Source organism: Mastigoproctus giganteus, chromosome 4 (assembly GCF_048544385.1).
Source record: "Mastigoproctus giganteus isolate SK-2022 chromosome 4, ASM4854438v1, whole genome shotgun sequence".
NCBI lineage: Eukaryota > Metazoa > Arthropoda > Arachnida > Uropygi > Thelyphonidae > Mastigoproctus > Mastigoproctus giganteus.
Genome location: NC_143578.1, coordinates 67,348,397 through 67,375,729, shown reverse-complemented (window position 1 = coordinate 67,375,729; position 27,333 = coordinate 67,348,397). Strand labels below are relative to the sequence as shown.

At 37.7% G+C, this 27,333-nt stretch overlaps 1 protein-coding gene across 1 annotated transcript in view; it reads left to right on the top strand.

Moving 5' to 3' along the window:
• The window catches only part of Ipo9 (Importin 9), a 358,080-nt gene that overhangs the window by 54,293 nt on the left and 276,454 nt on the right, over positions 1-27,333 (top strand). The window contains exon 6 of the mRNA XM_090372279.1: positions 17,050-17,169. Within this exon, the coding sequence (XP_090228405.1) occupies positions 17,050-17,169 (120 nt within the window). The remainder of the gene's footprint in view (positions 1-17,049; positions 17,170-27,333) is intronic.

Sequence of the window (27,333 nt, the reverse complement as noted above, 5' to 3'; positions counted from 1 at the left end):
CAAATTGGAGCAGTGTGACATTGGAGGCAAATTGCTGCTATGGATAAAGGGGTGGTTGAGTGGGAGAAGACAGAGAGTGGTAATCAATGGACACTGCTCATCGTGGACTAATGTTATTAGTGGAGTCCCTCAGGGCTCAGTGTTGGGTCCATTATTGTTTTCTGTATTTATAAATGATATTGATGATGGTATATCAAGCTTAATGTCCAAGTTTGCAGATGATACAAAGGTTGGCAGGGTTGTCAAGGACACTACTGACACTACACTGCTGCAACAGGATCTGGAAAGGTTGAGCAGATGGGCTGAGAGGTGGCAAAAGAAGTTTAACATTGACAAATGTAAAGTACTACACATGGGAAACAGCAACCCCAGGGCAACGTATCAACACTGTGGTACTACACTGACAGTGGTAGAGAATGAAAGGGACTTGGGGGTGATTGTGCAGGCAGATATGAAGTTCTCTGAGCAGTGCAGACGGGCTGCAAGAGTAGCTCATGGAGTATTGTCAATGATATACAGGAATTTTTCCAGCAGGGATAAGGAGGTGATTATTCCATTGTATAAGGCAATGGTCAGGCCACACCTAGAGTACTGTATACAGGTCTGGAGGCCTCATTTCAAGAAGGATGTAGAGCTGCTGGAACGAGTACAGAGAAGGGCAACAAGATTAGTGAATGGAACAAAGGGGTGCTCTTACGAGGAAAGGCTTAAGTTTTGCAAATTACAGTGTCTGGAGACTAGGCACCAGCGAGGTGATCTGATAGAGGTGTATAAAGCCTTGAATGGTTTAAGCATGCTCAATGCTGATGGGATTCTTCCTCTAGCTCAGAAAAATCACCTGAGAGGGCATAAATTCAAATTGAGGAAAGACAGATGTAGGATAGACGTGCGGAAATTTGCCTTTAGCCAGCGGGTGGTTGGTTGGTGGAACAGACTGCCATCCCTTGTGGTGGAGGTTGATAGCCTAAATAAGTTTAAGGCTCAGCTGGACAGGTATTTTGAACGAACAGAGGGGTGAAGTGGAAGTGGGTTTTTTTTTTTTTTTTTTTTTTGGCTGATGCTGCATAAGCTTGCTTTCTTGCATCAAATGCCTCTACTATGCTAATGCTAATATAAATTACCATTTTATAATAAAATGGTTAAAACTCTTAACGTAGAAAATAGAAGAATGTATATTCACCAGATTTCTTCTAATAAATTTTAGGTCTTTTTGACTCAGTGAATGTTTGTTTTGCTTTTATGTATTATGCCAAATATTTCTATTTTCCAAAGACTAGCAGTAATCTGCCTTGTTTTCATTTCTCCTTCCCTGTGGAACAAGGTATGTGAATGTAGTTTCTTTCCACCTCCTTTATATCATAGTGGAATCACTCATGTTCTCTGCAGGCAGAACCAAGATTTTATGAAAAAAAAGTGTATTAGAATGCAAAGTTCTTCCTGCATCCTAAGTTTTAAAATTTATTGAGCATATTTGAAAATGTGCTCAGTAAATTTCAAATACTTTTATAATACATGGATACAAATGATACTCTCTTGTTTTCGAAGAAGTTGCTGAAAACTTTTTTGAAGCTAATTCATGCTTTAACTTGGGAATCAGCTTTGCTGGTCCCATCTTTCCACTTGTTCTTACTTTGGGCCAGATCCTCCTCTTTCAATGTATCCTACTATGTTTTTTTAGGTCATCTCTCCTTTGTATCCCTAATTTTGGCATCTTTTATGTTTCTGTTCACTTGGAGTTGTCTGTAGCCATCACTTTGTCTAAACCATCTTTTGGCCCTGAGTGCCATAATTTTCCTGTGTGATTGCTTTTTCATTTCTATTGCTGTATTCTCTTTAGTTTATTCCACTGATTCTGTACCTAAAAGGTTTTTAAACCAGAAACTAAAAACTTAAAAAAATAGAAACTGAAAAACCTTTTAGGTTTTTCAACCAGAAAGGAAATCCACCTTTCTTTTCTTTTTCTGTGTGTGTGCATGCATGCGTGCGTGCACGCGCGCACGCACGCACACACACACACACACACACACACACACAACCCCGGGTGCCAAGCATTTGCATGGCCAAGTGATTTATGAGCTCTGTAAAGTGATCTAAAGTATTCTCCTTTAAAGGAATCGCTCTTCTGTTTAAGTTTCCAGTTAGTTTCTCTTAAGTTCTTTCAAAAAGCACCGTAGACTTCATCTTACAAGTAGTAAGTTAAGGAAAGAAAAGACAACTTTCCTTTTATTTTTATTAGTTACTAATCCAACTACCCTAACAACCGCTTGGCCACTCGTGGCAGGGCCAGTAACCTGAGTAGTAAAACCAACCCCCAGGACCAAAAGGATTATAAAATGTAGAAAGAAACCTTTCCTCCGCTTGATTCCTTGAGATCATCTACCGATTCGAACCAACCTGGTCATGACCAATATCAACCTTTCCTCCGCTTGATTCCTTGAGATCATCTACCGATTCGAACCAACCTGGTCATGACCAATATCAAAAGAAAAGGCAAAAAAAAAATCCATGTTAACAAGATCATCCAGCCTTTCTCCTTATATATTCACTGTCGGACTATCCTGTGAGCAAATTAAGCAAATTATCCCCATTTCTAATTCAGAAATGCTTGGAAAATGCTGCAGTCTGGAGATCTGCTGGTAGAAACAATAAAACCAAATCATTCAGAAAGATTAATGAAACTGACCACCTTGGGTGGAATACCAGTGAAAATTACACCACATGCCACTCTAAATACCTCCAAAGGAGTTATAGCAGAATGGGACCTCATTAACATCTCAGAGGAAGAAATTGTGCAAGAGTTGGCTAATAAAAGAGTCATACAAGCAAAGAGAATATTAATCAAGAAACATGGGGAATTAATGCCTACATGGAACATAATATCGACTTTAAGTACCCCAAATTTACCAACAGCAGTTAAAGCAGGGTATCTAAATTGTTGCAAACGTCCATATATACCGAATCCCATTAGGTGTTATAAGTACCAGAAATATGGACACTCCCAGGTAGCATGCCGTGGCACTATATGCCCAAATTGTGGTTCAACAGAACACACCCAGACTAACTGTACTGTAACTGCTTTCACCTGCTCCAATTGCAATAATCATCTGGCATATTCAAAAAATTGTGAAATGTGGGAAAAAATGTACAAAAATAAAACAGAAAACAAGGTAGCATACCAGGAGGCCAAAAAGCACATCATGCAGTTTATGCCAAAACACACATATGCACAAGCAGCTTAACAGAGTGTTTCTATTGCTACTCAGACTGACATCTCAGTCCCTCCAAACACTTCAATTGGCGATTTGGCAAGGTCCATGCTTAATGCTAAGCCACAACCTGCCAAACAAAGTCCACAAGAACAAGAAAGTGATACTCCAATTTCTCTTCCACCCAATATACCTGCAACTACTAAAAAAGCATACAAATCAACACCAACAAAATCTGCAGATTTACTTAACAAGTACAGGTCAATTTTGGAAAAGAGTTGCCAGTTGGGTTAAATTTGAAAGTGCCTGCAATTCTGCCTAGGCATGATAGGAGGAGTATATGATGGGAGCCTTGTTAATCAGTTCGGCCCTGGAGAGATTGTGTAAGGCTCACGGGGTAGAATTTTTTTTTCAGCGTGGTCTGTGCTTGCTAACAGGAGAGACTGCTTCTACAGGAATGGTATACGCTTAAATAGAAAGGGTGCAAGAATATTTGCTGATGCTATCAAGGCAGTATTAGGTGGGTCGGAAAATTGCAAGATTGGGGGGGGGGATTCACGGACTAAAAGATTAATGGTAGCCACAAGCAGAGCCGAAAGTGATTCTTGCACTGCTTCTATTGTAATGAGCAGCAGCCTAGAGAGCAAGTTGCTGGGGACTTCAAGAGCTGCTGGGAATCATGGAACAAGTAAATACATGGGCTGTGTTAGGGTAACTAAGAGTAAGAACAAGTGCATGTACACTAATGCTAGAAGTATTGAAAATAAAATTGATGAATTTGAAGTGCTGATCAAGACATCAAAGGCAGATATTGTTGCAATATCAGAGACATGGTGTCACACAGATATAAGCAGTGCAGAATTGGAATTTGGGGAGTACAATGTGTACAGACAGGGTAGGAAGGGCAGAGGGCTTATGCTGTTAGTTAAGAAACACAAAATCTAAGCAAGTGCATCCAGTTGACACGAGTGGACAGTGCAATGTTCAGTCTGTGTGGTGTGACATAAACACTGGGAAAGGAAAAATGAGTAGGTGTGTGTTTATAGGCCTAATGAATGTGATGAGTATAGTGATCAGTTGTGCAGAGAAATAGTGGGCCAGTAAATCAGAATGTCTTATAATGGGGGATTTTAACTTTCCAGATATTGACTGGAACTTGCGGATTGGTCATTCGCACGCTAGCAAGACTTTTGTGGATTGATTGGAGGATTGTTTTCTACAGCAACATGTTCAGCAACAAGGGGAAACCAGAGGGAGTAATACCCTCTATTTGATTATCAGCAGTGATGACGCATGCATTAGGAATTTGCAGATAAAGGAACCACTAGGTGACAGTGATCACAGTGTACCGATGTGGGATTTACTTAAAGATGTAATTGCAATCAAGGGTAAAGAGAAGAGTTTTGTTTTCGGAAGTGTGACTACCGAGGTCTCAGACAGTTTATAAATTCTATAGAGTGGGATCAACTGATGATGTTATCAACAGTGAATTCTAAATGGTAAGCATTCAGATATTTAATCTTGAAGGCTACTAGGGTTTTCATAACAACTTAGAAATACTGTTCAAGGTTCAAGCCTAAATTGATGTCGGATGAATTAATGAGGCTCATGGCAGAGAAGAAAAATGCATGGGATGCATATAAATTATCAGGTGAAACAGAAGCCTATGACTGATATAAGTTAGTCTGTAATCAAGTCACGAAGGAGGTTAGGCAGGCGAAGGCAGATTATGAGAAATCTTTGGGAAAGGATGTAAAGAAAAACAGCACAGAGTTCTTTACTTATGTAAACTCTAGAAGGAGGGGGATGAATCAGATTGGTCCACTTAACATAGATAGTTTGACTGTTGATGATCCTGCTCAAGTAGCTGATAAACTGAATGAGTATTTTGCATCCTCATTCATACATGAGCAGTTATTCAAGGAAGGGAATGCCAGAAGTTTATCAAACTCTAAACAGGGAGCTAAGTGATTTTGTGATAACTGAGAGCAAAGTGGAGGAGAAATTGTTGAAGTTAAACATAAAAAAGGCACCTGCGGCAGAGGGAATCTATCCAGTTATAATGGAGGCAGCAAGGGAAGTAAGCAAACCCTTAGCCATAATTATGAGAGCATCCTTAGAGTGAGGAGAGGTCACCATGGACTGGAGACATGCAAATGTATCCCCAATTCACAAAGGAGGTTCAAATAATTATAGACCTATTAGTTTAACTTCTGTTCTGGAGAAAATAATGGAGTCACTGGTTAAAGAGGTGATACAGGATCACCTAGACAAGACAGCAGCAATAGTTCAGACACAGCCTGGGTCTGTTAAGGGGAAGTCTTGTCTGACCAATTTGATTGGGTACTACGACGTGGTCACAAAGGAACTGGATGCTAAAAATAATAATTTTGATATCATATACTTGGATTTCAGGAATGCTTTTGATACTGTTGCACATGGAAGACTGCTGTACAAATTGGAGCAGAATGGCATTAAGGGAAAGTCACTGCGATGGATAAAGGGATGGTTGAGTGGGAGAAAGCAGAGAATGGTAATAAATGGACACTGTTCTATGTGGACTTTTGTTATTAGTGGAGAACCTCAGGGTTTGGTGCTGGGCCCATTGTTGTTTTGTATTTATCGATGAAGGTATATCAGGCTTAATGTCCAGGTTTGCAGATCATACAAAGGTTGGCAGGGTTGTTAATGACACTAAAGACAGTGTACTACTGCAACAGGATCTAGAAAAGTTAGGCAGATGGGCTGAGAAGTGGCAACTGAAGTTTAACATTGACAAATGCAAAGTACTCCATATGGGTAGCAGTAACCCAAGAGAAACATACCAACTGTATGGTACTACACTCAGGGAGGATGAAAAAGACTTGTGGGTAATTGTGCAATCAGATATGAAATTTTCTGAGCAGTACAGATGGGCTGCCAGCACAGGTCATGGAGTTTTGTCAATGATATATAGGAATTTTGCTAGCAGAGACAAGGAGGTGGTTATCTTTTTGTATAAGGCAATGGTCAGGCCACACCTTGAGTACTGTATACAAATCTGGAGGCCGGCATACAGTACTCAATCGGTAACTCCCTTGTTCAAAAATATCTTACTCAAGATATTTTTGAACAAGGGAGTTACCGATTCTGTATCCCCAGGCCTCAGCCGCATAACACACAATTGGTATAAATATACAAGAGTAGTATAATTTAATGGACGATTTCTTTATACCAAAAGTATTCCTGGTAATCTTAATAATTTTATAGGTCATAGCTTTTATTTTCTGAAGTACATATTTTGCGTGGTAATTAAAATTAAGATGGTCATTAAAATAAATTCCTAAGTATTTATGCTGCCAAGTACTCCTAATCATTTCTCCATTCAACTTAATAACAGATGGTCTATTCACATCAAGAGAGCCCTTTAGCAACATTTATTTTGTTTTATTAGTCGAGATTTGAAGTTTGTGTTGGATACCAGATATTCAAGTCCTCTAGAACTTCATTTGCTCTGCACTCAAGCTCCCGGTGGGAATTACCAAAAATCAGAATAGCAAGGTCGTCTGCATAAGCTATGTGAAGGATGTTGTCTCGATCAACCGAGAGCCACCCATCAAGGACCATGTTCCTGCACACAGGGCCAAGAACAGAGCCCTGAGGGCAGCCCTTAGAAACAGATCTGGAGACAGAGCAGAATCCTGAGGAAACTGTGATGCTGCGAGAATCAAAGTAATTCGAAAGGAGACGGTAAATAGGAGCAGAGACCCCGGCCTCTCTGAACCTCGCCAGGACACTCAGCCACCAAACAGTGTCGAATGCCCCTTGGAAATCAACAAAGAGACAGAAGACATATTTAGAATTGGAATTTTGAACAGAACTCAAAACCTGACAAATAGCAACAACAGAAGACCTTCCACGTGTTAAGCCAAATTGAAGTGGGGAACTTAGGTTTCTGTCTAAATAGTAATTTAGAGACGAGAAACAGTTAATTTTCCCAAAACTTTGCCAAGGATAGGCAGCAGTGCAATGGGTCTATAAGAGGCCGGATCATTGGTGGGTTTGTCAAAGGACTTAAGCAGAAGTTTGTCTAGCCTGTTTCCAAGCCAGTGGGAATAATCCCGAAGACAGACAAGCATTCAAAAGATTTAATATAATTAATGGGCAATTTTTTTAAAATCTTTTAAGTAAAGAAACCTCAAGGAGATTCTGTCTAGGACATTTACCATCCCTTAAGGTTGAGATAGCAGATTCCAGCTCAGTATCCATAAAAGGAGCCTTGGTTCAGGGGCCCTTGGTATGATAAATGAACTAATCTCATTGTAGTTTGGATGGTGTTTTCACAGAAGGCAGTGTCCTCATGGAGCAAGCCATCCAAGGTGGCATTTATTGACAAACTCCAGTCCAGGGTTTCATTACCATTTACAATAATAGAAGAAAGAACATCACCGGGATGAACCTTGTTAGTAACAAGTTTGTAGGGTAATCCCTACGTATTTTCATTTATGTTATGCTGAACAAACCTTGCCTAGGCAAGTTTCTTCTCTTGGGAAATGGTATTGAAATAACTCCTTCTATTGGATTTATACAACTCACCAAGTCTGTCAATCTCATTTCTGGGTCTGTTAGCTCTATTTGCTCTCTGAAAATTATGCCGAGCATTTTGTAAATTTTTTTTTCAAAGAGATTTGGGGTCCACCATGAAACACTATTCATTTTTCATTTTTTCTTTTTTAGAGTGGACTCACAGACAGTGATTAGAATCTCTTGAACCCCAGAAACCTGCATATCAGCAGGAAGCAAGCAAAGTTGGATGATTATGTCTTCTGAAATAAGCTCACGAACCTTTACATCAAAGATATTCCAATCGATGTGTTTTGTCTTAAACTGCAGAAAGTCAAAACAGCACCTGATAACCCTAGGACTGTTACTTAGACTGATCATAAAAGTGATGACATTGTAGTCTCTCAAGCACCACGAAGTATGGCTAAGCCAGTTGGAAATGCCATAACCAATAGTAGAGTTTGAAAGAGTAATGTCAATATAAGATTGACCTAGAGAAGAAACAAAAGTAGGCGGATGGCCTGGGGTATTCACAGAGTGAGGTTATTGGACTGAATAAGCACCTCCAAAAGCTCACCGTTAGAGTCTGTAGTAGGGCTATACCAAAGCTGGGGGTGAGCATTAGCATCCATCATAAAAATGACAGGAAAACCAGATAAATGGATAAAGACGTCTTCCATGTAATTTAGAAATGTCTCTATGGCCTGCCCGGCCTGACTACATTGAGTATACAGAGAAACCACATAAATTTTTCCAAAACAGCCTTCCAAGCATGCACATGCGGCATGGTTGGAGCAAAGACTAGAAATTTTTGTTACAGTAATGAAGGGGTCAGCAACCACCAGGGTGGCCTAAACCCTGGTACCCCGCTCACCGACCGTAACAGGGTTTGAAGAAATAATGTGACAGCTGAGAGGGAGGCCCTTGACCACACCCTTATAAGAATACAGTTCTTGTAACCCTAAAAGTTGAAATTTTTGTTGGACCATTAATTTAGAAAGATCATTGACAATTTAATTGTAAAGTATGTACACAAGACATTCCAGAGTTAGGTAAAGTCAGTCCGAATTTTTGTTACTTCTTGGGTTTTCACAAATTCAGGGCACTTAACGTCCTTGAAGGAATGGTCTGCATTCCTCTTCTTAAGCTGACAATTTGGGCAAACAGCAGGTCCCTCCGTTTTAGGACAGTCTTGAATTTGATGACCCAGGTCACCACAATGTCCACAGGTAAACTGCTGTTGGCAGTTTTTAGCCAAATGTCCATAGCTAAGACATTTAAAACAGCGTGATGCTGTGAAAAAATCCTTCATACTATGGACATACTATCCGACAAAAACATTGCAATTTGAAGCCAAAAACACTTCCTAATTTTATTTGGGATCTCAAGAACTCAATGTTGATTGTTTTTGTTCCGAGACCTGATTTTAAAACTAACCTTAACAGATTCGAAATCTTCCTGGGAAATCCTATGATCCACAAAGTTTTTATTGAATAAGTCCTCCAGAAAATCAGTCATTGACATCTTTAGGTATATCATATATTATGACAGTTGGATTTAATTTTTTAGGGGAATCTACAGAAAATTTTAACTCCTTAAACTTAGGGCAGGATTTAAGTTTATTTAGATCCTTGCTGTTATCAGTTTCGATTAGAACTCCTTTTTCTCTTATTTTTCTTATTGATTTAATCTTTAATGTTTTAAATTCAGGTTTAAGACTTTTAGAAATTTCAGCTTTAACTTCCTCACAAGTTTTACAATTACTATCTGCATTTGCTTTAACTATGAGTACGTACTTTGTTTGAACATCCATAAATTAACATCACTCAGAAATTTTTTGCCAGCACCTAAGGCAACCACACCCACATAGGTGGGAGCCGAAACAGTTGGCAAGACATTTTGTTGTTTCCTCTCAACATGCCGACCGGGCTAGCCGAGTGGGTAAAGTACCTGCCCGGCAACCCAAAGGTCGCGGGTTCGATTCCCGCCTCGGGCTTGGATCAAAGTACTACAAAAACCTTGGGAGGTGCAATATGGCCACAGACGCCGATGCGCCAACAACTACCAAATCAAAAATCAATCAACCTCTCAACATTAAGATTATTTAATTTTGTTCTCAACTTTTCATTCTCTATAGTTAGATCTATCACTAACCTTTCCATATTGTTTCAATTTTTGGATATCTCAACAAACATAAGAGGTGTCGCAGTAGAGCCCACTATAAAAACATTAAGCATATTTGCTTTTAATCCAAAAAGATAGTCAAGAATAGCTGTACTACCAGTTTGTTCACAATCTTGAGAATCATTAAATGTATGAGTAGAATTTAAAGGTCTTTGAATAGGGGGAAATTTGTCTTCCAGTGTTTTTTCCATCATAGCTAGAGGTTCCTTGAAACTGGTGTCTGGTACTTCAGAGAAAGTCATTTCACAAGACAACTTGGCTATTATAGCACTATAATCCTTGATGAGAGCCTTGTTGATTAATTCGGCCCTGAAAAGATTGGTCAAGGGCTGCTGGTGGATTGCTGTTCCTTGAACTGTTTATCTTTTGGAGATTATCGGTGATTATCAGTCTCTAGGATGTGATGCTCATATGTGGACAGTGTCTCTTCATTGGTTTCTGTTGTAGCTTGCTTGCTTGTCCAGCTCGTTGTGCTGTAGCTGAGTTTGAGATGACCATTGTACAGTATAGTTGGTTCGTCGTGTACTAATTAATTGATATGTACAATGTGCTAATTGAATTAATATTTGTATATTTTACCATATGTATAGCGGATTTGCAAGATATTTTTGGCTAGGGGCCACTTTACTCACTAAATGAAAATGCATTTATTGATGTATATATATATATATATTTTTTTTTTTTTTTTTTTCTTACAAGATAAAACTATTATATATTAAGCAAATAACAAATAAATTCTAATCCATCATGAAAAGTTAATTCTTTTGAACATAGCATTACCATTGCTCTACTCCCCAAATATTATCATCATAACTATGTATGGTATGATTACAGGTAATTTCTTGTAGTTCACTACATTCAAAAGTTAAAGTTGAGCTCCAGAGAATGCTTTAAAAGTCATTGTGGTTGCAGTGAAAAATCTGATTGCCAGTAACAGGTAATTAGTAGATTGTGGTGAGCGATTAAGTGGATTCCTGGAACCCTGACTGTTATTATGAACTGTTACTGAGCTATTACTCAGTATGTACTATTACTGAGAGAGCCAGTAATACCTGAGTAAATACCTCCAGAAAGTTTATTCATTCATTTGTTATCATGGAGCAAACAAACTTCACCAGATCATTCGTAGAAAGTGATGCCATCTTCTGAATGTAGCGTTCCTAATCACACTATTGGTATATGTCATTTCTATTAAAAGTCATAGGTAATGCTTTAAATAAAGAAATATACATTGCCTTACTGAGATAAGACTGCTGAGATGGACTTGAGTATAACTGTACAATATGATGTATAGTTTTCTGAATAGTATAGAGACAAATGCTGGGACAGCTCATATGTTCACTGATATGTGTATATAAGAATTTTGCCATTTGAGTTATAAAAAAAATGGTTTGGCTGCATCCTGAATATTGAAAACAGGCTTTGAGACTCCATTTTAGAAATATGTGGACCTATGAGAAAGGGTACAGAGGAGGATGATGAGATTGGTAAAAGGCATAAAGGGAATTTTTGTTAAGAGAGACTTAAGTTTTGTAAGCTACAGTGTTAGGAAACCAAGTACCTACAGATTAGCCTCATCAAGGTCCTGAAAGATTTGAGTAAACTAAATGGTGAGGGAAGCTTTATGCTTAGTCACATGACATACATGCACAAGGGGGCATACATTTAAATTGAGAGGGGATAACTGTAAAGTGGGTGTCTCAATTTTCCTTTTGTCAAAGAGTGGTTGACTCATTGGAAAAAACTGCCCCCTCCTCTTGTAGATTTTGAAGTTTTTCTGTGCTGTGACGTACATCACATTAAATTGTATGTGCAGCTGCATGTAATGAAGCATGCTATATTCACTGCCAAGAGCCAAAACGAATCCACTTTGCATCCTCTATTACCTAGTCAGCCAGCACTGAGGCACTCTAGGACAAAATTTGGAAAATGAAAGGAAAATGCACATCTTATCCTATCAATCCAAGAATATAATGGGTGCACTATTGTAGATTCAACTGGAATAGCTATTGCTCTTAGAGAAACATTTTTTTAACATCTTATGACATCCTCTTATTCCCCAGAGTTACTAGTCCTGAAATACTTAAATTTCACATTGAAGCGTCTTTACTCGTACAGTGGTCATTTACTATACAAGAGTTAAAAATAGCTTTCACTCTTACTAAGGCAAGTACTGTTGAACCAGATGACATCCATTATGGAATGATTAAATTTCTTTTGCCAAAATTTATGGATCGCCTGTACTTTACATATAACAAACTTTTTTCAGAAGCAGTTTCAAGACTCCTTGCACAATCATAGCCAAGGTCATTCAATATTCGATACATCCATATATCCAACATTGAATGACCCTGGCTCCTGGATAATCAGTAGTATACTCATAATTATCCAGGAGCAGATTAATTGGGTCCCTACAGGTGTGGCAGTCTAAGTTAGATAACAGAGAAATACATGGGATCCATTACAGGTATAGTTGTTTACATTTTTTAATGTTCCTGTAGACCAAGTCTCTGAATTTTTTAAAAACCTCATTCCCTGCCTTTTCTCTCTGCTTATTGGCTTACTCTAGTCATATTTCAGTAACCTTTCAGTTTCACTGGTTAATTTTAACCATAGGATATATTTTAATTTGTCACCCTGTGCATCCATCATATTGACATCTTGACAAGAACAAAAGTCTCACAATTGCTTGGTATGTGCTGCCTAGTTTGCAAATTATGACAGTATTTTACCATGACAACAGATGCATTGCAAGACAATAACTTTGTCTTGCAGCAAAAACTTTGCTCTTCGTAAACATAAAGGCACTAAAGTGTCCACACTTTAATGAGTTTTCTCAGCTATGTAGTACAGCAAGAGATAGTGCTCTTACTAACAGTATCATGCTTTGCAGGAAGGCAAATCAGGGGAAAAGGCAGACTTCATTGTTTACATTTTACAAAAAATATGTATGAATCAAATTATTATTATTATTAGCTATATGGTGCAAGAAAGTCTGAGGCTTTTGCTACACGAGCCAAAAAATTTTTCTGAGTTACCTTGAGAGAGAGAGAGAGAGAGAGAGAGAAGTAGAAGGGAAACACCAAGAAAGAGAAGAATGATGATATCCAGCTCAGGACCCTGGGTGTGCGAAACTTATATTCACCATATAAGAGCCCCTGGGGTTAATTTTATTCAAATATTCTTTCGCTCAGTTTACTTTTATGAATATAGTAGGTATATAAATTAATTAATATTTTTCTTATTTGCAAGTTTTTCTTTCTTTTTTTGAATTATCTAGGAAAATTTAGCTTCCAGCCACCCTAGGTAATCATGAGTCTATTCATTTAGTGTGGAATATTTTTTATGGTGTTGAGGTGATAATCACCCCAGACTTCTTTAGACAGATTGATTTCCAACTGTCAAGATTCCCAACTAAAATCTCTAGGTCAAAATTTGCTTTGAACTAATAGACAAAAACAAGTTTCTTCAGATGTTTGGATTTTCTTTTAAAAAGCAGTTCAAGTTTCCTACATGAATATTAAACCACAGAACAAAAAAAAAAAAAAAAAAAAAAATTAAGAATAAAGGTGATGTTGGGAGGCACAGTGATAACAAAATTTGTGATATTTAAAACATGAAATATAACAGTTTTCTTCAATCCAGTTGGTTATTAACATGGTTACAATGACAGTATGAACTGACTTGTAAGTGCTTCACATAACTTTTTTTGTTTTGTCTTGTTGCTTATACAGTAAAATCTCGTTAATACAAACTCGGTTTATACAAAGTACTCGTTTATAGAAGCATATACCATTCTCCTGCGAAAGGATAGACTTTTCTATGTAAATATATTCATTTATTACAAAATTTGGTTAATATGTATTACAAAGTTCTTTTTCACCCCATGAGAAATAAATATTGTCATTTTGTATGTTTAATACAGAACTTCACAGAGCGATCTGATTATTGCCCCCACCACCCTGCTCCCTACTTCCCGAAGGATGGCACTGACTTGTTAGAAATTAGTTTTGTGTAAACAAAAGCAGTTTATGGTAGCTACAACGTCAAGTGCACTCTGAAAAACATCTTTCTGAAGGGTGTTAATTAACTTTGTTAATTAACACCATTTAACACAATTTAACTTTGTTTGTTAATTAACCAAGTTAATTAACAAACAAAGTTAAATTAACAAAAGAATAAAAAGTTTTTCTAAGTTGTTTACGTGCACTCCCTCGCTCTCCATGGGAATAAGGTCAGTTGCAATTGTTACCCCAGTTCAAAAGGTCTTTTGCTATCGTATACAGCAATCTATATTTTGTGCCATTTTATCTGAGCTGATGTCTTTTTTTGGAACTTGTGTCTTTAAATTAATTTCAGATTTGTTTATATTAAATCTTATCTAGCAGTGTTATGACGACAAAATGTAGACGGACAGAATTAAGCCTGGAAATTAAACTAAAAATTATACAAGAATCTGATAGGATGGAAAGAAGCAAAACGGACATTGCAAAGGAATACAACATCCCTTTACCTACTTCATCTACAATACTGAAAAACCAAAAAAGACTAAGTGCGTGACACTGGAGCAGCGATGAAAAACAGGAAACGAATTCATGGTGCAAAACATGAGCTTGAAGAAACAAAACTTTGAGTGGTATCAACAAATGTGTGCCAATATCAGGTCTGATTTTGCAAGAAAAGGCAAATTATTGAGCTCAGCAAAATGGGATTAGTGACTTCAAATGCAGTAGTGGCTGGCTCCAAAGGTTTAAAGATAGGAATAACTTGGTTTTGCAAAATGTTCGCAGTGAGTCTGGATTAGTCGACAAAGAAAAGGCTACAGCCTGATTGTGTTCTGTATGGTCCATCCTTTAAAAATATGAGGCAAAGGATATTTTTAATCTTGACGAGACAGGTTTATTTTATAATTTGCTGTTTGAACAGAGTCTTGTCGTGGTGGAAAATTAAATAAAGACTCACTCTGTTATGCTGCAATTCAGGTGGTAGTACAGAACTATGCCCACTTGCAATTGGTAAGTTTTCCAAGCCAAGATGTTTTAAAGCAGTTAACCAACTTACCTGTGATTATGAGGCCAATAGAAGTGCTTGGCTTACAGTCCAAATTTTTCAGTCTTGGTTATCAAAATTGGACAGAAGAATGGCTTCAGAAAAAAGGAACATTTTGATGATTCTAGACTGTTGTACATCACATTCTGCCAAGACACTTAAGTTGACAAATATACGGCTGTTGTTTTTACCTCCCAATACCACCATTTTAATACAACCACTGGATCTAGGCATTATTTATAACCTCAAGAGAGCATATAGAGCCTGCCTGATAAGCTACTTGATCCAAAACATAGGAGGGAAAAATTTGCAGCCAAATTGGAATGTCTTGGATGCTATCCGTAACCTGCAACAGGATCTAGAAAATTTGGGCAGATGGGCTAAGAAGTGGCAACTGAAGTTTAACCTTGACAAATGCAAAGTACTGCATATGGGTAGAAGTAACCCCAGAGAAACGTACCAACTGTGTGGTACTACACTTAAGGTGGTAGAAAATGAAAAAGACCTGGGAGTAATTGTGCAGTCAGATATGAAGTTTTCTGAGCAATGCAGACAGGCTGCCAGGGCAGGTCATGGGGTTTTGTCAATGATATATAGGAATTTTACTAGCAGGGAAAAGGAGGTGATTGTCCCTCTGTATAAGGCAATGGTCAGGCCATGCCTTGAGTACTGTGTACAGGTCTGGAGGCCTCATTTTAGGAAGGATGTAGATTTGCTTGAGTGTGCATAGAGAAGGGCAACAAGATTGGTGAGGGGAGTGAAGGGATCCTCTTATCAAGAGAGGCTTAAGTTCTGCAAATTGCAGTGGCTGGAGACTAGGCACCTGTGCGGTGATCTGATTGAGGTGTATAAGTCCTTGAATGGGTTGAGCATGCTGAATTCTGATGGGATCCTTCCACTTGCTCAGATTATGAACCTAAGGGGGCATAAATTCAAATTAAGAAAAGACAGATGTAGAATAGATGTGTGGAAATTTGCCTTTAGCCAGCCGGTGGTTAATTGCTGGAACAAACTTCCATCTGTCGTTGTGGAAGTTGATAGGTTAAATAAATTTAAGGAGGAACTGGACAGTCATTTGGAGGGAATGGTGTGATTTTTTTTTTTTTTTTTTTTTGTCTGATGCTGCATAAGCTCATACACTTGCTTTCTTGTATCACATGCCACTACTACTACTACCTTGTTATTGCTTGGGAAAGTATTACATCAAGTGTAATAATCAACTGCTTCAGAAAGAGTGGCTTTGGAGAAAACACCATCGAAAAACATGGTCCAGCAGACGAATGTGATAGCAACAGTGAGGAATGGAGGAATTTGAAGGAGCATATGGATTTTGTTGGCAAATTTGAAGAGTTTTTGTGAAGGTGGATGATGAAGTTGCTACCACTGCAATGCCAACACCAGAAGATCTGCTGGATACCAAACAAGACGATGATGTTTTTGTTACCAGCGAAAGTGAAGAAGTGCACACCTGCCATTTAAAAAGGATGCCCAAAAATGCATTGAACATAATAGAGAATGTGTTGGCCTGCAGTAACGTTGATAAAGAAACAACTATTGCATTTGATATTGTCTGTGCTATAGTTAAAAATGCATTTAGGACAAAAACTGTGCAAACAAAATTGGATTCTTTCTTTAAATTAGATTAATTTATTAAAAAGTTAATGGTTTGTATGTCTCCTTTTATATTAAGATTACGTTTTACTGTGAAATATTGTATATATTTTCATTTCCATTAATATTGCTTCTCTCTTTGTTTATCTTACAAATAAAATAAAATCTTTAAAAATGTTATTCCTATTACTGCATTGTTAGACAAGGCTTTTGTTTTTATTTTATTATTATTTTTTTGATATTATTATTCTTAGATATACAGTATGTACCAAAAAAAAGAAACTAAAATTTTGACACTTTTGGTGGACCTCGTTATTACAAAACATGAAAATTTAGGTCCCTTGAACTTTGTATTAATGAGATTCCACTGTAATATTATAATAGTGTTAGATTTCACTTCTAGTTCTTAAGTTATATTATTTACATATTTCTGTTAATTTTATTCTTTTATTTCTAGAGTGTAGTAAAAGTTCTTTTGTATCCTGTATTGCCAAATTTTACTGAAGCTCTAGTTAGAGCTTTACAAGTGCCTGATGGAATGACCTCAGATAGTGGCTTAAAAAAAGAAGTTCTGAATGTAAGTTTCTTTGATTGCAAAATACATAAATATCCAGTAATTCATATCGGTATTTTTAAAGGATAGCTGGTGATTTTATGGATATTATACAAGTGGTTTGTGTACAATGATAAATACTGATAAATAAATGATAAAAAAAAATTAAGTAATTACAGCCTGGGAGCTTCCAATTATAGTCTAGTAATTTTACCCCATAAATATTGTTAGCATTGAGATTGGAGTGTGAAGTGCTTGATGATAATAATAAACAAATTTTATACTTGCATATACACAAATGCTAGGTGTATAGTAAATAAATTTGATGAATTTGAAGTGCTGATCAAGTCATCAAAGGCAGATGTTGTTGGGATATCAGAGATATAAGGAATGTGAAAATGGAATTTGGAGAGTACACTATGTACAAAAAGGATAGAAAGGGGGGTAGGGTTATGCTGTTAGTTAAGAAACACATAAAATCTAAGGCAATGCATCCAGTTGAAATTGGTAAACAGTGCAATGTTGAGTCAGTTTAGTGTGACTGGGAAAGCAAAAATGAGTCTAGGCATTTGTTATAGGCCTAATGACTGATGAGTTCAACAAACAAATATACAGAGAAATAGAGTGGGCCAGTAAATCAGAATGTCTTATAATAAGGGATTTTAACTTCCCAGATATTGACTGGAACTTTTGAGTTGGTCACTCACGTGTTAGCAAGGTTTTTGTGGATTTATTGGATAATTGTTTTCTACAGCAGCATGTTCAAGAGGAAACCAAAGGAAGTAATACTCGATCTGATTATCAGTAGTGATTATTCATACATTAAGAATTTGCAGATAAAGGAACCATTAGATGGCAGTGTTGACAGTGTATTAATGTGGGATTTACTTAAAGATGTAACTACCATCAGGGGTAAAGGGAAGGGTTTTTGCTTTTGTAAAGGTGACTACAGTTGTCCCAGACAGCTTTTAAATTCTATACAGTGGGACCAACTGATGATGTTATCAACAGCAAATTCTAAATGGGAAGTATTCAAGGAATTAATCTTGGAAGCTATAAGCTTTTCATGTCAAATAAGAAATACTATTCTGGGTTTAGGTCTAAATGGATGTCAGATGAACTAATGAGACTCATGGCAGAGAATAAAAATGCGTGTGATGCATATGAATTATCAGGTGACACAGAAGCCTATGGTGGATATAAGCTAGTCTGTAATCAAATTACAAAGGAGGATAGACAAGCGAAGGCAGACTACAAGAAATCTTTAGAAACAAATTCAAATAAAAAAAAAAAAGCAAATAATTCTTTACTAACATCAACTCTGGAAGAAAGGGGACGAATTAGATTGGTCCACTTGCAATCATTGGTTTAACATCAATAGGTTGATGATCCTGCTCAGATAGCTGAAAAACTGAATGAGCATTTTGCATCTGCATTCATACATGATGAAATCTGTAGGAAAGTGGAGAACAGAAGCTTATTAAACTAAAAGGGAGCTAAATGATTTGTAATAACTGAGAGAAAAGTGGAATAGAAATTGTTGAAATTAAACGTAAGAAAGTCACCTGGGGTGGGTGGAATCTATCCAGTTGTATTTTAAAGGAGGTGCAAAGGAAATAAGCAAACCTTACCCATAATTATGAGAACATCCTTGTACTCAGGAGAGGTCCCCATGACTGGAGATGTGTAAATGTATCTCCAGTTCACAAAGGGGATAAAAGGGTGACACTAGTAATTAGAGACCTGTTAGTTTAACTTCTGTTCCAGGGAAAATAATGGAGTCACTAGTTAAAGAAGTATTGCAGGATCATCTAGACAAGACTATAGTAATAACTCAGACAGTATGCATTTGTTAAGGGGAAGTCTTGGTTGACCAATTTGATTGGATACTATGATGTTGTCATAGAGGAACTGATGCAAAAAATAATTTTGATATAATATTCTTGGATTTCAGGAAAACTCTTGATACTGTTGCAAATGGAAGACTACTGTACAAATTGGAGCAATATAGCATTAAGGCATGTTTCTACAATGGATAAAGGGATGGTTGAATGGGAGAAGACAGAGTGGTTATCAGTGGACACTGCTCTTCGTAGACCAGTGTTATTAGTGGAGTTCCCCAGAGATTGCTGTTGGGCCCATTGTTATTTTGTGTATATTTATCAATGATATAGTAATAGAGATATATAAGGTTAATGTCGAAGTTTACAGATGGTTGGCAGGGTTGCTAATGGCAATATGCTACTACAACAGGATATAAAAAAAGTTGAGCAGATGGGCTAAGAAGTAGCAACTAAAGTTTAACATTGACAAATGTAAAGTAGTAGTAGTAGTGGCATGTGATGCAAGAAAGCAAATGTATGAGCTTATGCAGCATCAGCCAAAAAAAAAAAAAAAAAAAAAAACACCATTCCCACCAAATGCCTGTCCAGTTCCTCCTTAAATTTATTCAACCTATCAACTTCCACAACGATAGATGGAAGTTTGTTCCAGCAATTAACCACCGGCTGGCTAAAGGCAAATTTCCGCACATCTATTCTACATCTATCTTTCTTAATTTGAATTTATGTCCCCTTAGATTCGCAATCTGAACAAGTGGAAGGATCCCATCAGAATTCAGCGTGCTGAACCCATTCAAGGCCTTATACACCTCAATCCGATCACTGCACAGGTGCCTAGTCTCCAGCCACTGCAATTTGCAGAACTTAAGCCTCTCTTGATAAGAGGATCCCTTCATTCCCCTCACCAATCTTGTTGCCCTTCTCTGTACACGCTCAAGAAAATCTACATCCTTCCTAAAATGAGGCCTCCAGACCTGTACGCAGTACTCAACGCGTGGCCTGACCATTGCCTTATACAGAGGGATAATTACCTCCTTTTCCCTGCTAGCAAAATTCCTATATATCATTGACAAAACCCCATGACCTGCCCTGGCTGCCTGTCTGCATTGCTCAGAAAACTTCATATCTGCCTGCACAATTACTCCCAGGTCTTTTTCATTTTCTACCACCTTAAGTGTAGTACCACACAGTTGGTACGTTTCTCTGGGGTTACTTCTACCCATATTCAGTACTTTGCATTTGTCAAGGTTAAACTTCAGTTGCCACTTCTTAGCCCATCTGCCCAAAATATCTAGGTCCTGTTGCAGTAGCACACTGCCATTACTGTCATTAACAACCCTGCCAACCTTTGTATCATCTGCAAACTTCGACACTAAGCCTGATATACCTTCATCAATATAATTGATAAATATACAAAACAACAGTGGACCCAACACTGAACCCTGTGGGACTCCACTAATAACATTAGTCCAAGAAGAGCAGCACCCATTGATTACCACTCTCTGTCTTCTCGTGCTTAACCATCCTTTTATCCATTGTAGCAACTTACCCTTAATACCATTCTGCTCCAATTTGTACAATAGTCTTCCATGCGCAACAGTGTCAAAAGCTTTCCTGAAATCCAAATATATGATATCAAAATTATTTTTTGCATCTAGTTCCTTTGTAACCACATCAAATATCCTATCAAATTTGTCAGACAAGACCTTCCCTTAACAAACCCATGCTGTGTCTGAATTATTGCTGCAGTCTTGTTTAGATGATCCTGCAATGCATCTTTAACCAGCGACTCCATTATTTTACCCGGAACAGAAGTTAAACTAACTGGTCTGTAATTACTCATGTCACCCTTCGATCCCCCTTTGTGAATTGGGGATACATTTGCACATATCCAGTCCGTGGGAACCTCCCCTGAGTCCAAGGATGCTCTCATAATTATGGCTAAGGGTTTGCTTAGTTGCTTTGCCGCCTCCTTTAATATAACTGGATAGATCCCATCCACCCCAGGTGCTTTTCTTATGTTTAACTTCAACAGTTTCTCTTCCACTTTGCTCTCAGTTATTACAAAATCATTAAGTATCCTGCTACAATTTGATAACCTTCTGCCATTTTCAAACCTTAATAATTCCTCATGTGTGAATGTAGATGCAAAATACTCATTCAGTTTTTTTGCTATCTGAGCAGGATCATCAACAGTAGAACCATTGATGTCAAGTGGACCAATCAGATTCATCCTCTTCCTTTTAGAGTTTATATAAGTAAAGAAATCCTTGCTGTTTTTCATAGCATCTTTTGCCAAGGATTTCTTGTAATTCGCCTTCGCCTGCCGAACCTCCTTTGTGACCTGATTACAGATTAACTTATATCTGCCATAGGCTCCTGAGTCGCTTGATAATTTATGTGCAACCCATGCATTTTTCTTCTCTGTTACGAGTTTCATTAGTTCATTTGACAACCATTTAGGCCTAAACCTTGAACAATATTTCTTAATAGGTATGAAACTTTTAGTAGCATCCACGATTAATTCCTTGAATTCTTCCCCTTAGAATTTACTGTTGGTAACATCGTCAGTTCATCCCACTGTGATTACTAGCAGTAACCCCAGATTAACGTGTCAACTGTGTGGTACTACAATCAGGATAGTGGAGAATGAAAAAACCTGGAGGTAATTGTGCAGACAGGCTGCCAGTGCAGGTCATGGGGTCTTGTCAGTGATATACAGTAATTTTTAAGTAGAGATAAGGAGGTGGTTATCCCCTTGTATAAGGCAATGGTTGCCAGAAAGAGTCCAGAGAAGGGGAACAAAGTGGGTGCTCTTATGAAGAATGGCTTAAGTTGTGCATATTGCAGTGTCTGGAGACTAGGCACCTGCGAGGTGATCTGATTGAGGTGTGTAAAGTCTTGAATGGTTTGAGCAGTCTCAATGCGGATTTTTCCTCTTATCCAGATTACAAATCCGAAGGGGCGTAAACTTAAATTGAGGAAAGACAGTTGTAGAATAGATGTGTGGAAATTTGCCTTTAGCCAACAAATAGTTGATCACTGGGTCAAATTTCCATCTGTCGTTGGGGAAGTTGTCAGCTTAAATTCGAGGAAGAAGTGGACAAATGTTTGGAGTGGATGGATGGGTGAAATGGGAAGTTTTTTTTTGGCTGATACTGTATAAACTTGCTTTCTTGCATCATATGTCTGCTAATATGAAGAGTGTCTTTTAGTATACCTCTCACTTTTTGTGACTGGACTGAGTTTTTTTTTTTTTCTTCCATTCTCGAAAAAGAACCCTACCACTAAATGTTGGCAGAAATAGACATCAGTTACTGTTCATAACTTCAGATCTGTACTGTAGATGTGTGGAAATTCGCTTTTAGCCAGTGGGTAGCTGATTGCTGGAACAAACTTCCATCTGTTGTTGTGAAGTTTGATAGCTTAAATAAATTCAACGAAGAACTGGACAAACTTTTGGAGCAAATGAATGTGTGAAATGGGAACGTGTTTTTTTTTTTGTTTTTTTTTTGGCTAATGCTGCATATGCTTGCTTTCTTCTTTCACACATTATGTGCCTCTACTAATGCTAATATAGATAAGAAGAGAGAATGAGGTGCTTTCATTAAGTTTATTAGTCCAGGATCTAAATGAACAGTGTGTTTTATTTTAAATGAAAAGTTACTGACATGAAATGGAGCCCAAAAGTTTCACAACTGTGAGCATGTGTTTGTTTCCGGAAAAAAAAAGTAGATTTTTACTTTCCAGCATAAGAAATTCTTTAACAAGAATGAAAGTTTAAATAAATTTGCCAACCATTTGAAAAAGAAAAACCAGGTAAGAGTTTTTGATCCAATAAAAGTGAATTCCAATTTTTCAGCGAGAATAATAGTTTAAGTAATAAAAGATTAAAGAATGTTTAGAAGTATGGCCCGCATCTAGAACTCTTCTAAAAACAATGCAGTAGAAATGAAAAGTTTGAAAACATCATTTTATATGTTAGTTTTTTTTTTATTAGTGCTATATTTTGAAAATGAAAGGATCAGAACAAAAAATTATTAAATGTTTAAACTCACTTATTATTCACTCCACATATGTAATGTTATGGTTTTAGTTTTAAATATGGTGGTCACTGTTCAATTAGCAGTTAAAAGAATTTCAGTTTCTTGACATTGTCAACAAACTGAGATTAGCATTTTTGTAAATTTTGTGACCAAAGTTTAATTGTAAAAATTAGCATGCTGAAGTCCACTAAAGAATTTTTTTAAAAATGATACATTTGACTCAATACTTTATCATTAAAAGTGTCATTATTATTTTTTATAACATGTTCTTCTCTTGGAACCAAGCATTTCAGAGCCCTGTCTGCTGGGAGCCCATACAGTCAGTAGAACAGTTTATGTATTTGTTATCTTAAGAACTTAAATCATTATATTTGATTTAAGGGTGCATAATTTCACAGAACCTGTTCATTTTGATAACTGTTCTCTGCAAGGATTGCTGCTCTTATCTTAACAAGTATTTATATTTTAGGAGAGGAGAATGTTGCACTGCTAGGTTTTTTAAAAATTTTTTTTTTATTTGACAGATTACATTGTTTATTCTACCTCACAGCATTAATGAAGGAATTTAGATTCTGGTTGCAACAGTGTACACAATATGATTATCATGTACAGCACACAGGTTTGGCAAATTTATTTTAGGAAGGACTGTGATTGTTGGAAAAGGGTGCAGAGAAGAGCAGCAAGATAGAGACAATCTTTCTTACGAATAAAGACTGGGGTTCTGCAAATTGTAATCTTTGGAAACTAGTCATCTGTATGGTGGTAACCTTATTGAAGTGTATAAAACTTTAAAAGGATTCAGTAATTATGGTGATGTCATGTTTACTCTTTCTCGGATGACACACACGATTTTAATTTCTCAGATGGGAATGTAAAATTAAATTGAAAAAAGTATAGTTGCAGAATAGATGTATGAAAATTTTCATTATCCAAACAGTGAATGTTGGAGTACACTTCCTTCTAGTGTTGAGTGGATAGTTTAGATAAATTTAAAGATTTTAACAAATTATTGGAAGGAATGGGCAAAAAAGTGGGTAAATTTTTTTACTTTTTATTTATTTATTTTTAATTTTGTAACTTTAAGTGCTTTCAACCGCATGAACATATTGCTGCAATTACAGTTTTGTTTGTAGTGAACTGCTACTGTTACTTGTAAGAGCCGACTGGGCTAGCCAGGTGGGTAAAGTACCTGCCTAGCAACCCAAAGGTCGCGGGTTCGAATCCCGCCTTGGGCTTGGATCAAAGTACTGCAAAAACCTTGGGAGGTGCATTATGGCCACAGAAGCCGATGCGCCAACAACTACAAAAAAAAAAAAAAAAAAAAAAAAAAAAAACTTGTATGTAAGTAAAAACAATAAAAAAATTAATAAATTATTTCAATTTTAATTTTAATCTGGTCCTTGAAGCTGTCATGGACATTCTTTCAGGTATGTCAAGCTGGGCTTTGTCACCTGGGAGTCTAAAATGCTGATGTAATTGATATTTGGGTGGTACTCAAGTCAGATGGACAGAATTTCAGCAAATTCCAATCGTTTTGTGACAGCTAAATCTTCTACTTGCACCTTTACAATGGGCAAACTGTTAGTAACTCTGGGTATAACCCTCATGTGCAAGTCCTGAAATACGGCACCTAATAAACTGGTGGTGACTGTTCAGAAAACTTCACTCAGATGTGAAGTTTTCTGAATAGTGTTAATAAGCAGCCAGGAAAGCCCACGGTGTTCTGTCAATGATTTATTGAACGTTATCCTGTAGAGATAGGTCATAATCTCACTGTACACTGAAAGGACAGAATTCATGGGGTTCCTGGGCAATGCAACGCCATCACCCCTCTCGTGCTAGTGGAGGAACCCACCACTTGGCTGGTATATAGGTACACTGCATCAATTCGGTAATTCAATGTCAGTATGGATAAACATCATGAGTTAACCGACTTTGAAAGAAGGATGATAACGAGTGCCTGATGCATGAGTCACTGTATCACAGAGGTGGTACAGAAATTGCACTATCCCCATATGGCAGTATCAAGAGTATATCGGGAATACGCCATTTCCGGAATAACGTCTCATCGTGGGCAGAGAAATGTGGTGGTTGAATGTGGCCGTCGACATTTGTCTCACATTGTTTCAGCCAACCTGGAGAGTGACAGTGGCACAAATCGCTGCCAAACGTCTCCACCAAGGCCATCAGGCAATCATTAGCTGCAGTAGGTTATGGGAGCCACCGACCTACCAGAGTCCCATTGCTAACACCAGGACACAGGACTCTGCGCCTCAACTGGGCAAAAGAACATTGACACTGGACCTTGGATGATTGGAGACGGTTCTCCTGGTCTGATGAGTCCCATTTCCAGTTACGGTCAGTCCTTGTATAACACGTGTTTACACTACACGAATTCGATCATACACGATTTATAAATATGGGAACGATATCATATATAACACGACCGAATTCGCTTATGCACAATTCGCCTTTGTGCTTACAAGAAATGGCAGTCCAATGTGGAATTACCCCAACTGAACGCAACACGATAGGAATGAAGGAAGATTCTGAAAATGTATTTTTGTTTTTTATTGTTTTATGTGATCTCCAGAAATGTGCTTTAGTAAAATGTGAGCTAGTCAGGTGTTATGCCTTTATGGTGTTGTTCATTCAGTTGCTACATGCGCTAGCTTTTTTTTTATGTGTATCAAGCATGCCTCCTCATTTTGTAATTGTGCTTTATTCCCTAAAAATATTCCCTAAAAATGAGTAAAATACTTAAAAGGTGTGAAAAGGAGGCATCCTGGTGAAGACACTACAGGTTTAGAGTATAGACAGAGGTGGACTGGGTCAAAAATTCTTACCAGGGAAAATTTGTAGTAGCCTCATACTAGCATTTATGGCCAAAATTACACTGACCTCTGGCCCACCGGGGTTTCCCCGGTAAGGCTTATGGAGCAAGATGAAAGAACACGTGCTACAGGCAGGCCTAAATGAGGCAATGCCGAGAATTAGAACGAATGCAGAGAAAATAAAAACAAACACTTTCATAGCAGGAACAACTCAAAGTATAATAAAATCCATTAGATCAAGACACAAAGAATTGGAAGAGATGGAATGGCTGTCATCTGTTTGGATAGAAAATCAAACAAAGAACAAGTTTGCTTATGATAGAAGCAAAAGCATTAGCAATATTTTATTACGACTGTTATGTAATAAAATATACATAAGTATATTTAAAATATATAAAATATATGTAAGTATTTTATTATGATTAGTTACTGTGTTTGGTAATGTTTTGGTTACAAATGTGTGTTCAGTCTTGGGTGGTCGGCATCTAACCCTATTTTTCTCATGGGACCTGTTATTTTTATTGCACGAGGGTTTCTAGGAACACAACTGTCGCACTATACGAGGACTGACTGTATTTTGAACATACAGGAGGATGCATATCTGGTGGAAGCCGCACAAAGCTATGCACCCGTCATATCAATAAAGAACTGTTTGGGCAAGTGAATGGTCGGTAATGATCTGGGGCGTGTTAAACTGGAATATGTTGGGACCTCTGGTATGTCTAGACACATCTCTGAACAGACCAGGTTACATGTCCATCCTTGCAGACTATCTGCATCCCTTCATGGTTGTCAGGCACGCACAGGGCAATGGATTCTTTCAGCAGCACAGTGCACTGCCTCCCCACAGAGCTGCGGTGACTAGAACATGGTTCAAAGAGCATTTCACAGATTTTTACCACCATGGAATGGCCTCCCCGTTCACTGGGCACGAACCCTGTGGAGCATCTTTGGGATGCTGTGGAAAGGTCAGTTTGAGCCTTGGATCTTCCACCCAGGAATGCAACAGAGTTATGGACAGCGATACAGCAATGGAAATACCTGTGGAACGCTTTCGTGAACTAGTGGACTCGATGCCTTGTTGTGTGACTGCCCTTATCCGGGCGAAAGGTGAGCCTACCTATTACTAGGTAGGTATATCATGATTTCTGTCCACTCAATGTATAAGGCAATTGTAAGACCACATTTGGAATACTGTGTTCAAATATAGAGACATCTGAAAAAAGACACTTAGCTTCTTGAAAGGGTCCAGTGACAAGCAACTCGAGTGGTGAGATCGGCAGAAGGATGACCATATGAGGAATGTCTCCGATTATGTGGGCTACAGAGCTTGGCAACCGGTCATTTCAGAGTTGACCCGATTCAGGTTTATAAGGCTCTGAGAGAGATTAGTAAAATGAATGAAGATGGAATTCTTGCTGTTGTAAAGAATTCCAAAACGAGGGTTCGTAAATTGAAACTAGAGGG